Source organism: Chrysemys picta, chromosome 6 (genome assembly GCF_011386835.1).
Source record: "Chrysemys picta bellii isolate R12L10 chromosome 6, ASM1138683v2, whole genome shotgun sequence".
In the NCBI taxonomy this organism is placed as follows: domain Eukaryota; kingdom Metazoa; phylum Chordata; order Testudines; family Emydidae; genus Chrysemys; species Chrysemys picta.
In genome coordinates this window covers 38174017-38186996 of record NC_088796.1, presented here as the reverse complement: position 1 = coordinate 38186996, position 12980 = coordinate 38174017, and the positions used below count along the sequence as shown (strand labels likewise).

The 12980-nt window shown below is 40.7% G+C and overlaps 1 protein-coding gene across 8 annotated transcripts in view; it reads left to right on the top strand.

Annotated features, from left to right (window-relative positions):
- ERCC8 (ERCC excision repair 8, CSA ubiquitin ligase complex subunit) overlaps positions 1-12980 on the top strand; it is a 61808-nt gene that overhangs the window by 21171 nt on the left and 27657 nt on the right. For 5 of the 8 annotated variants that reach the window (XM_065599014.1, XM_008174480.4, XM_005281022.4 and 2 more), the window contains one exon: positions 11156-11259. In XM_065599014.1, the coding sequence (XP_065455086.1) occupies positions 11156-11259 (104 nt within the window). Of the gene's footprint in view, positions 1-1824; positions 1873-11155; positions 11260-12980 lie in introns of all 8 variants that reach the window. The other 3 variants (XM_008174479.4, XM_008174481.4, XM_008174478.4) reach the window with 1 other exon arrangement.

Below are 12980 nucleotides of genomic sequence, written 5' to 3'. Positions count from 1 at the left end.
ATCAACCAAAATTTTATGGGAGAGGTTCAGAATATGCCTCTTAATGGAACGTTTGCAGCAATCTTATTTGTGGCATTGGAATCAGCTGAAGTCCAAAAAAGAGGGACATGCTCCCTCTTCTTCTCTTATTATCTTCTGCTCTCCATTTGCTCTTCTTCTGATTCATCTGTACATAAATGTTTCCCAAAATTCAGTCAGTTGTGCCATCTGACTCAATTACAACTACTTTAAATTCATCAAAATAAAAAACAGCAAACTAAACTAACAACAAAATTAATCAATTTAGCATAGTGAGAGGTTCTTTCTTACAAGCTACATCCAGCACACTTATTCTTAGTATTATTCTGAACCAATGCTAGCTGCAGTTGCTTCCAAGTAACAAGTCTCTTTGAACTCTGCATTTAAGAATTTAAGGTACAATAGTCAGTCACCAGCATTCTTAAAGCACCATAAACCACAATAATAGATACTAGAAGTGCAAACCAAGCATAAAGAAATAAGAAAGAGACACACAAATGATCGTCTTCTAGTAACAATAGTTCAGAGTCAGCGTCAGAAGAAAAAGGGAAACCATGATAATCTGAACTGGCTGCCTTATAGAAAGAAATCTAGAACTGAATATGTTCTCCATATTTGAGAGACAATTTACAAAACTTCATGTAGATATCAGCAAACCCTCACAAGAGAAGAGTATTGTAGATGTATAGAATGTGGTAAAAGTTTCACTCAGAAGTATTTTGAAATACACCAGCCAATCCACAAGAGGAAGGGAATATAATCTGATTTTTATATGGTTTGGGTATAAAATGTTATCTCATATTGCTCTGTTAGATGATGATATATACTGATGATGCACTGACAGCAAACTGGAGGAGCTATTATCTTCTTAATAATAGATGGCTTGTAGATTTGGACAATATAATATGATTTACTGAGAAAAGAAATATTAGCCAGGACACTGGGATTATCTCTTACAGCAGTATGTGAAATTGTTACTAGCTTTGAGCTTGCTGGGTGACTGACCAGGATTCCCTGATGATGTTTCAAAATAATAGAATACCAATTGTAAAGTAACTGCATATAGAAAAATTATTAGTTAAAAACAAATAGTGGACATGATCAAGTGTCCAACTGTTGTAGGAAGTAGCCAAAGAGGAGACATGTTCTATGGGTTTTTCCTAAACTGTCCACTTTGTCACTCAACAGAGGGGATTATGAGGTCTTTCATGCAAGGAGGAGCAGATTTAGAAAGATGAGCTAATGGAAAATGTATCATCAAACAAAAAAAGATAAAGTTGTTTTCACAGAAAATCTCCCTACCATCTTTCATTGTTGTGGATGCTTCATTGATCTCCCTGAGGTTTGCAGCTTATTTTATATCCACTAATGCAGCCTCAAGAAGATACCTCTGCTCTTGGAATACTTGCTTGTAGGCCAAACATCATGTCACCACTTATGTTCAGACCCCCCAAATATTTAGTGGGAAAGTTGTTTAGAGGGCAGTTGAATAAGATTATAGCAAGGGCTGCAAAAGAAGCAAAATTAGCCGCAACCTGTGACAGATGTGGAGCTGATGTTATGAATGCTGCTATGTCATAACTGTATTAAAACAAAATGTGACCTAGTCAATGAGGGGAAGTTACTGTATATTGGACTTACTGGACATTTTGTGTGTTGCTGTATTACCTTTCTAGCAGATATCTGGCTAGTTAAAGTCCCCCAGTACTACAAGGTCTTGTGTTTTGGATGTTTCTATTGTTTGTTCCAGAAATGGCGCCGCCGCCTCCTCCTCATGTTTTTTTTCCCCCCTTTATCTTCACCCAGAGACTTTCAGCTGGTCTGCCTCTCACCTCCTTCTGGATCTCTAAACAGGTATATGCATTCTTGATATACAAATGCAACTCTACCACCCTTTTTCCCATGTCTGTCCTTCCTGAAAAGCTATACCTGTCTAGTCCAATATTCCAGTCATGAGGTGTATCCCACCAAGTCTCTGTAATGCCCATTAACTCAGAATTTAGAATGTGTACTAAAACTTCCAGGTCTTCCTGTTTTGGTTTTTTTGACATTGTAGGAACCTATGGGCCTAGAATAAGGGTCTGCAGGGTTTGAATCAGGTGATGCTTCTTCATCACCACCAGGGGCCCAGGCAGGGCTGCCACCAAGAGGGACTGAGAGGCTTAGCTCTGGGGGATGTCCCACCTAGGGGGCATGAGCAACAGCCCTGCGTGATTCCCTGATTATCTGGTGTTCTCCATCTAAACCAGAAAGCCATTTCTGGCCATTGTCTGAACAATGCAGACCTCCAGTGTGCTTCTGCCTTAGACCCAGCTTGCCACTCTTTGGTGCGACTCACCTTGATTCTACACTTACGACTCTCGACGTAGGCTTGGCTCCTGACCCTGATCCTGGTCACTGTGTCCAGCTTAAGACCACTGCTGACCTTCATGAAAGATCCTGACCTGGCCCAACCCCAATTGTCATCTCTCTCTCTCAGTTTGGTAAGGGACTCTGACTGTAGTTTTAACCTGGCCTGGTCCTGCATTGTTGTCTGACCTTTGGCCCCAATATGGTGCAGCTCATTCCGTGCTCATAGGCTGTCCAGAACTTGGCCTCAATTCCCATTCTCCTTGAATTTATGTATAAATATCTAAGATGTCAAGCAGATTCCCCTAGTGTTTTCCCTCTTGTTGCTCCTATGATTCTGGTCTAATTTTCCATATCCTCTGCAACTTCCAGCCCTGTGTCAAGGTCAAATTTTTTTGATTCTTACCTGTGGGCTTTTGTCTTGCCCTCTTTGAACATGGCTTAAAGCCCTCCTCATGAGGTTGGTGAATTGGTACCCCAAGAATGTACTTCTTGGGACAGTGGGAAGAATCTAGAGGAAGGCAACACAATATTCCCAAATAAGCAACCTCCCAGCAAACATTCAGAGTTGTTATAAGACAATGACATCCTTCAAGGCTCTAGATCGAAATGACACAGCTGTTTTGTCGGGGTTGGAGGCTAGAGAGTAAAAGGGCTATAACACGGAAAAAATTATTTGATTTTTGCAAAAGGGATTGAGTTGCTAGGGACTGTCCAGGATGCTGTCAATGAACTCTGACAGCGAGACAGGCTTGCACAGAGGGGCTCTGCAGAAGAGTCTATAGGAAGTTAGTTGCCAGGGGCTAGGTACCTGGTAAGCTTGCATGCTGATAGGGCTGCTTTATTCTTTATTGTTTTTAAGCTATTTTGTCTTTGAAATTTCATAGAATCATAGACTTTAAGGTCAGAAGGGACCATTATGATTGTCTAGTCTGACCTGCACAACACAGGCCACAGAATCTCATCCACCCACTCCTGTATCAAACCCCTAACCTATGTCTGAGCTATTGAAGTCCTCAAATCCTGATTTAAAGACTTCAAGGTGCAGAGAATCCTCTAGCAAGTTACCCTTGCCCCGTGCTGCAGAGGAAGGCGAAAAAACCCCAGGGCCTCTGCCAATCTGCCCTGGAGGAAAATTCCTTCCCGACCCCAAATATGACGATCAGCTGAACCCTGAACATGTGGGCAAGACTCACCAGCCAGACACCCAGGAAAGAATTCTCTGTAGTAACTCAGATCCCACCCGGTCTAACATCCCATCACAGGCCATTGGGCATATTTACCGCTAATAGTCAAAGATCGATTAATTGCCAAAATTAGTCTATCCCATCTTACCATCCCCTCCATAAACTTCCCAAGCTCAGTCTTGAAGCCAGATACGTCTTTTGCCCCCACTGACCCCCTTGAAATGCTTTTGTTCTAAATGATACTTTGCTTTAAAAAGACTTTCTGACTTCTGTGGATACTCTGCCTCCAACTTCATGCCCCCGAGTGTTCAGGCATGGTGCCATGGGCAAACCCTGCCTTAATTTCCCCTCAGCTGGGTATACCAGCCAGTCCAAATAGCTCTTTTGCATATCAAAGAGCACCCCCTTCAGAAAGCCTCATTTACTGACAACAGGAAATTACAGTAACATAAGCAAGACTTTATTCAGGCACCTTCAAGGTATCTGCTGTACTGGGGTCAGTCCAACTAGCTTTGGGGAGAACAGCCTCTGGATTTCTCCTTCAGGATACCTGTTCGCTTCATCCGGGGAACAGTCTCTGGCTCCTTCTCCCAGAATACTTTTTTTTTTTTTCCCCTCCTGGAACAGTCTCAGATCCCTTCCCTCAGGGTCCTGCTGCTCCCTCAATTGGGGGAACAGTTTCTCTTCTGGAGCTCTCCCAGTTCTTTCCCCTGGGATACTCCTGTTCCGTTTTGGGGGATGATTTCCCTTTGGGGTTGCCTTCCTCTTACAAGCTTCTTCTCCCTAGAGACACCTTCTTCCAGAGAGCATTCCCTCTGACTCAGCTCATTTTTATAGGATGTGGGGCTTCTTTACTAATTGACCATTAACCAGTTACCTGAGGCAAGCAGTTACTCCCAGGTAGGTCCTCAGAGGGCTGACATGGGCAAGCTAGGCCCTGACTCTCTCTCCTTTAAGAGCCAGTTGCCCCATGACCGCCTCTGATTACCACTGACATTGCCCTGGAGGGTCTAAGACTAAGTCATACCAGCTGAGGCAATCACTGTTAGTCCCAAGGGACTGTTGCCCAGGTTCTGCTCAGAGAATGGGAGAATCACAGGTGATGGTTAGAGGCCTGAGACCTGAAGGTGGCAAGGGGTGTGGAGGGTGAAAGAGGTCAGAGGTGCAGTTCACACAGTGACGCTGCTTTCTCTACGCAAAAGAATAAATGGACACAAATCTGACATCAGGAATCATAACATTTAAAAACCAGTAAGAGAACACTTCAACCTCTCTGGCCACTCAATAACAGATTTAAAGGTGGCAATTTTGCAACAAAAAGCTTCAAAAACAGACTCCAGCAAGAAACTGCTGAACTTGAATTAATATGCAAACTAGATACTATCAATTTAGGCTTAAATAGAGACTGGGAATGGCTGAGCCATTACACACATTGAATCTATTTCCCCATGTTAAGTATCCTCACACCTTCTTGTCAAACTGTCTTAAATGGGCTATCTTGATTATCACTACAAAAGTTTTTTTTCTCCTGCTGACAATAGGTCATCTTAATTAATTAGCCTCTTAGAGTTGGTAGGGCAACTCCCACCTTTTCATGTTCTCTATATGCATATATATCTCCTCACTATATGTTCCATTCTATGCATCCGATGAAGTGGGCTATAGCCCATGAAAGCTTATGCTCAAATAAATTTTAGTCTCTAAGGTGCCACAAGTACTCCTGTTCTTTTTGCGGATACAGACTAACACGGCTGCTACAATGAAACCTGCTTTCACACAGTACAAGCAGAGAAAGGTTTTCAGATTCTCACAGAAACACTAGATTCTGTAGATTTCATTGATGAAGGAAAGGTACTGGACAGAACATAACAGATTCAAAAGAGGAAGAATGTCCCTTGTCAGAGACTTGTTGCAAAGCTTTAAGCTTCTGCTGACAGACCATGGAAGGACATGACCAGGAAGTATGGGGTGCTGGGTGTATGTAATTTACCAGGGATACTCCATAGCACTGAATCAACTTTCTGGACCCAAGTTCGTGTCGTAACAGAAAAAACAGAATCGGACGGAGACAGTATATCATCTCTGACAGATTGCAGCAATAAAGAAGGTTCCTTTCTAAGGATGAGTATAGTTCACAATACTTGCTATTTTTATCATCACAAAGAGATCTGGAGGGATTGTGTCACTCTTGACCCTCAGGACTCAGTATGAACCCTAACTGTACTAGCAATAATACCATGAATGCAAAATTTTGAATGAAACAAAGTTAGACTTTGACAGCAATCTCCTCCTAGGACTTTGTGATATATCTGATTCTGAAAGAAGTTTACTTAGTTATTCTTAAGAGGGAGACAGTATGAAGTTCCACCATTTTTTTTTTCTTTTTCTTACAACATTCACTTTTTTGGGGGGTCTAGCAACCAACCTATGCTAGCCCTTAATGCTTTAAGCAGAGAAACCATTATTATTGTTGTTACTTATTATGTAATTAGATTATGTGGTACTTCACAGGACACAGATTAATGGTGTTAAATTTGCAAATGAATTTTAGTTCTGCTGTTTCTCTTTGAAGTCTGTTTCTGAAGTTTTTTTGTTCAATGATAGTAACTTTTAAATCTGTAATAGAATGACCAGGGAGATTGAAGTGTTCACTTACTGGCTTATGTATGTTACCATTCCTGATGTCCGATTTGTGTCCATTTATTCTTTTGCGGAGGGACTATCCGGTTTGGCCAATGTACATTGCAGAGGAGCATTGCTGGCACATGATGGCATATATAACATTAGTAGATGTGCAGGTGAATGAGCCCTTGATGGTGTGGCTGATGTGGTTGGGTCCTCTCATGGTGTCGCCAGAGTAGATATGGGGACAGAGTAGGCAACGAGGTTTGCTACAGGGATTGGTTCCTGGGTTGGTGTTTCTGTGGTGTGGTGTGTAGTTGCTGGTGAGTATTTGCTTCAGGTTGGGGGGTTGTCTGTAAGCGAGGACTGGCCTGCCTCCCAAGGTCTGTGAGAGTGAGGGATCATTTTCCAGGATAGGTTGTAGATCGTGGATAATGCGCTGGAGAGGTTTTAGCTGGGGGCTGTATGTGATGGCCAGTGGTGTTCTGTTATTGTCCTTGTTGGGCCTGTCCTGTAGTAGGTGATTTCTGGGTACCCGTCTTGCTCTGTCAATCTGTTACCTCGCTTCCCCAGGTGGGTATTGTAGTTTTAAGAATGCTTGATAAAGATCTTGTAGGTGTTTTGTGTCTGTCTGAGGGGTTGGAGCAAATTCGGTTGTATCTTAGGGCTTGGCTGTAGACAATGGATTGTGTGATGTGTCTTGGATGGAAGCTGGAGGCATGTAGGTACATAGTCCAGGTGGAATTCTTCAAGGGCCTCCTTTCCGTGGGTCCATATGATGAAAATGTCATCAATGTAGCGCAAGTAGAGGAGGGGCACTAGGGGACGAGAGCTGAGGATTGGACTTCAACAATTTCCACCCCATCATCAACCTCAGCCTGGACCAGTCCACACAAGAGATCCACTTCCTGGACACTACAGTGCAAATAAGTGATGGTCACATAAACACCACCCTATACCGGAAACCTACTGACTGCTATACGTACCTACATGCCTCCAGCTTCCATCCAAGACTCATCACACGATCCATTGTCTACAGCCAAAATTCATTTGCAAATTTAACACCATTAATCTGGGCTTGAATAGGGACTGGGAGTGGCTGGCTCATTACAGAAGCAGCTTTTCCTCTCCTGGAATTGACCCCTCCTCATCTATTATTGGGAGTGGACTACATCTACCCTGATTGAATTGGCCCTGTCAGCACTGGTTCTCCACTTGCAAAGTAACTCCCTGCTCTCCATGTGTCAGTATATAATGCCTGCATCTGTAACTTTCACTCTATGCATCTGAAGAAGTGAGGTTTTTACCCACGAAAGCTTATGCCCAAATAAATCTGTTAGTCTTTAAGGTGCCACCAGACTCCTTGTTGTTTCTGTAGTGCTGTTATCTTAAGAATAAAGTAGGCTTACATAAGAAGTGTTGTGTGGTAACTTATAATTGTTGGCAATCACTCCTGTTTGTTAGTCTCTGAAGAGAAAGTAAGCAGTCCTGCTTAGGCAGAGTCTTTTGCTAAGAATAACACAATGAAGGCAGAGAACTGTTTTTTAACCAGGAGATACTTAGACAGAAGGGAAAGAGACGTGGGTCTTTACCCAAGAAAGGCAATGGGTGGGGAGCTGGAAGCCTGAGCGTGGGTGCGCTTTTGGGGCGGTGGGCTTTTGTTTTCTTTAATTTATCAAAGTGATATCTCAGCATCGATCTGTCCCATACTATCTGTACAAATGCGGGGAAGCCAGGCCCAGCACCCAGTCTATGGTTTCTGTACATTGACACAGAATCCTGAACCACTGCGGGGAAATACGGGTGCAGTTGCCGTGAACTGTGACACCTGTCCCAATGAGTTTGCCATTTAGAAGGAAGTCACAAACAAGATAAAAATACACTTGCAGATGCCAAGGCAGGTACTTAGAATTGTTTTGTTTTTGTTTTATTGTTCTCTCTTTTTGTTCATGAAAATGTAGAGGTGCAAAGAACAATTGACTGACAAGGTTCACAAACACCAATCTACATTAAAGACTTAAAAAAATCTTTTTACAAATGATCTGGAAATCTGATAGATGCTTGGAGTGGCATGTCTGTCCATACATATGTAACCCAGGCCTGCTGGGTGTGGAGCTCTGTCCTCCGCTAGTGGCACCTAGACCACTTAGAGATTAATGAGTCTGCTGCAGCCTGAGCTTTTAGCTCATGCAGTAGAGGCTCATATACTAAGTTTCAGAGGTCCCAGGTTAAATCCTGCCCGCTGTGTTAGACACACAGAAGTAGCTAGAAGAAGGAGCAGAGATAAGAGGGAGAAGAAGACAAATGGTAGCGTTAGATGTTCACTATTGACAAAGGAAATGAGAAGATGTGGGGCTTGAGAAATCAGACCAAAGATATGATTTATGTATGTTTCTTGATGGATGACCTGCTAAGGGTGACTTTCTCCCAGGATACATTTACAAAGGACAGAGAGAGAACCTTCATCTTTCTTCAAGAATACTGCTTTGTAGGAACTTGGTGAAGAACTATCTAGCTGCAGTAGAAAAACAGGCTGATTATCGGTACAAAAGTGGAGAAGCTTTTCAGAGAAGAGAGAAAAAATGTATATGATCCATCAGATTTCAGCTTGTAAAGCTGTCATGTTCTGAACATTAATAACCCTTTGAAAGGGTTCATATGGTGTTTCCAAATTTAGTTATGAACTGAGTTCCATCTCAGGCCTCTTTCATGAGTTCCTTTTGTCTTTTTAAGATAACTTTACCCCTTGTTGAAGGCATTTCATTCCAAGAGTTCAAAGTGTTTAAGCAGTCCATGTCCTGCTGACTTCCTTACTACTTCTAAATATCAATGTAGCAGCTCTGAGCAGAAATGCCTTCTAGCACTTTCAGTTGGCCACCTGACTATGTCCAGTCACATCTGAAATAGACCTTGTAACACTGATTCACAAATCTGTCTCCACTGGAGTAGACAGCTGTTACTCTATTTCAGACAACCCAAGGAGCCATCAAGAAACTGGGGTGGTTGAAGCCCATATTTTATGCAGCGTTGACCAGCATTAAACTATTACACTGCTGCTTCTTACTGTGCTTGCTGCCAATCATATTTAAGGTTCTTGTTGTTCTCTTAATCTTTCAATGAGCTAAAACATAATTACGGTATCTTGGCAACTGCCTGTGTCTCAAGTCATTTGAATGACTGCTGTGCTCAGTGGGGGACACACAAAGCTCAAGTTTCAATGTGGATTTGTGACAGCATCCTTGGTGAAGGACGTATGGTTATGGAACATGCTTCCCACAGGAGACCATGAGTCTCACCCCCTTCAAAGCATGCAGCAAGCTATGCCTGTTTAAACAAGCATTTCCTCAGCACTCATGTTGTAAGACACCCAGCACAGAGGGAGCCAGTCACCAGCACATGGTTACTGTAAACAACAGGTTTAAAGAAGAGGGAAAGAGAGTTCTACATTTTTTTTTTAAACTTCTATTAGTGGTGCATGATGTATCTCAAATCTTGTAGGTTGTTTAGCAACTACAATGAATGCATTTAAATATCTATATTTTCAGGTAGAGATTCTCTCAAGATGAATGCAAAGGTTTGCTTTCCCAGGGAAGTTACTCAGATTTACTAACATTCAACCAGTACTGACCCCAGAAGTGAATAACACATTTAACCAGATTCTCTGAGCTTGACATAAAGCATTCAGAGAGCCCTCTGCTGGGAAGAGAATTTTCTGTTGCTGGTTACCTGTAGCTCCTGTTGTTTTCACTATAATTCAGTATACCTGGAAATCTGTGAAGCTACAGGTGTTTACACTTTAGGCAGCCAAAAATTTTAGCTGAAATAAAAAATTTGGAAAAAAACAAATTTTGGCTAACTTGGAAGTATGCTGTTATGGTACAGCTGTGCATTGTCAGGTTGTGAACCTAAGGAAAATAGCCACTGCTGTGTCTTTTGCTTAATATTTCCATTTTAAAAAACATGTTTTCCCTACTGGCTACATTGAGATCATGGACAAGCTACACTGGACTGTGTCCCTCCACTCACTTTTTGTGACTGGACACTATTTTTGAAATTATAGGAATCCGGACAGAGACAGATTCTTGTAAATGTATGACCTGTCTTCAAGAATAGGGAAGATAAAGCCTATCTGAATGAATAAATAATAAATCTATAAGAGCTGCAGAGCAAAATGTTGGGGCATCAATTTTTATCTTATTTACTCAGGAATGCAGAACATTTTCTTATAGTTAAATTTTGTTGTTAGCCTTCTTTTTCTTTTCTTGTTTGTGTATGTATGTATGTGAAATCAAGTAGACTTTGTGTCACCATAAATATGCATTATATAGAGTGGGTACAATTTGGGGTCTCTCCTCCAGAACAAGTGTGTGTTTTAATATTCTCAGCTGAAGGCAAAATATGCTGCTGCCTTTATTAAGCCAAATCTATTTTTACACAAAAAACATTGTTGGAAATACTTGGTACCACTAATTCATATTCAAAATGAAAAGCTGCTACTTTCAGTTGGTGCACTGCTGCCTTTTCAGCATACATTCAGTGTGCAACATTAGCAGAAGAAAACCATAAGGAGAAAAAACAGCATAGGGACACAATTAATCTTTTCCTGCTTTTATGCTTTTATGCTGTTATTTTTAATTACATGGGCATATTGTTCCTCCAAGGACTAGATAGACTCGTATCTTGTTCCTTGGCATTTTTGCAACCATGTTCTATTTGTTAATGTACTTGTACTTGTTAATAATATTGTACAATAATATTGTACTAGTTATTCAGACATTGTGTTGATGAGCAAGAAGTTCAAAGTCTGCCTTGATGTCCACTCTGCATTCTCATTAGCTTGAATGTGATAGCACAAGGTGTAAGTCAGGGCAGAATCCAGCCCAAAATGGGAACATCTACTGGACCCATAACAGCAAGAGATGGGGATGTTTGAAGGCAGTTTCTCTAATTAATAAATCCATACAATTTATTTTTCTTAGTGCTGACAGTAGAGTAAAACTCTGGGATGTAAGGAGAGCATCTGGATGTCTGATTACTCTTGATCAGTACAATGGGGAGAAGTCAAAAGCATCTTCTGAAGCAGGTAATAAAGAATATATTTATAACGGAAATATGATAGTGGTGATATGCTACATATTTACCTAGAAGCATTCTTGAGTTTCATACCATCACAGTTTTTAATGCAAGAAATGACCATTGTGGTCATCTAGTGTGATCTCTTGCATAACACAGGCCATAGAATTTCACCTGGTAACTCCTCCGTTAAACCCAGTAACTTGGGGCTGAACTAGAACATACCTTTTTTTAAAGGCATACTGGATGAAATCTTGGCTTTGTTTGAAGTCAATGGGAATTTAAAGTTTTCAAATAATGGAGAATTGACCACATCCCTTGATAAGTTGTTCCAGTGGTTAATTACCCTTACTGTTAAACAATGTGTGCATATTTTTGTTTGTCTAGCTTCAAGTTCCAGCAACTGGATCTTGTTATGCTTAGGTCTTTTAGATTAAAGAGCTCTCTATTATTAGATATATTCATCTATACTAAGCAAGACATATATGTATTAGATTAGTTATAAAATTCAAAATTTATTTTTAACTTTGCTTAATGCTAAATTATGTGTTACTCGAATACTAACAAAGGTGACTAGGTCCTGGAATATACTAAATTATGCCCTGGTTAAATTATTAACATTATTAACATTATTACGGGGGAGGGATAGCTCAGTGATTTGAGCATTGGCCTGCTAAACCAAGGGTTGTGAGTTTAATCCTTGAGGGGGCTACTTAGGGATCTGGGGCAAAATCAGTACTTGGTCCTGCTAGTGAAGGCAGGTTGGACTCTATGACTTTTCGGGGTCCCTTCCCGTTCTAGGAGATAGGTATATCTCCATATATTATAACATTTTATACGAATGCAGCTAAACACAATTTCTGCACTTGGGAAGCAAACTAAATTAAAGGAATAGCACTATACTTTAAATTGTAGTTCAGAAATTAGTTTGGATTAATTCTGGATCAAAGTTCCGTACACTGGGCAAACAAAACCAAATATTAGATCTCATAAAGCAGCTTCTGAAACGAAAAAGGATGTTTTAATTAAAAACAAAGTAAAAGACTGAGTCTGTAATCCTAATACTGAAAAGATTAACTCGTGCCTAAATTTAAACACTGTGAGCAGTCCCATAAATTGGACTAATTACAGTGTGTAAAGTTAAGCATGTAGGATCAGAGTTTTATTCAGGAAAATACTGATGGTGGATTTATACATAAAACAACATTGAGTTTGTTTTGTAGGCTGTGGTTTAACGTGCTGTGTCATGTTCTCTGTTGCATATATGGAATATTAATGTTTGGTTTTGAGAATTAAAAATGTCATTGACACTCAAAGTTATTGAAATGACCACATACTGGGAGAACTAAGAATTTCTTTTTAATTTAGCTTACAACTTTTGGGTGCCACCAAATGGACTTCTGTGTACATTGTCTTAAAATGAATTAATGAACGTACAAAGATTTTTAACTCTGGGAGAGATGCTTTAGAAATGCCAAAGACCGGGGGGAAGAAAATCTGTTCTCTTGGATGACTGTTGTATGTTAGAAATTTAAACACACAATTAATTCCTGTGCTCCCCACTTGATTATTTTTTTTCCTCTCTGGAAGGACAAATTTTGAGGTGTGTGTGTATATAGTTTAATGAGAACTGTTAGGTTTGTGGTGTTTTTAAAATAGGAACTGAGGAAGAAATAGTGAACAATGGAAGAAAAAATCCAAGAGAAAAATTTGAAATACTAGATCAGAACT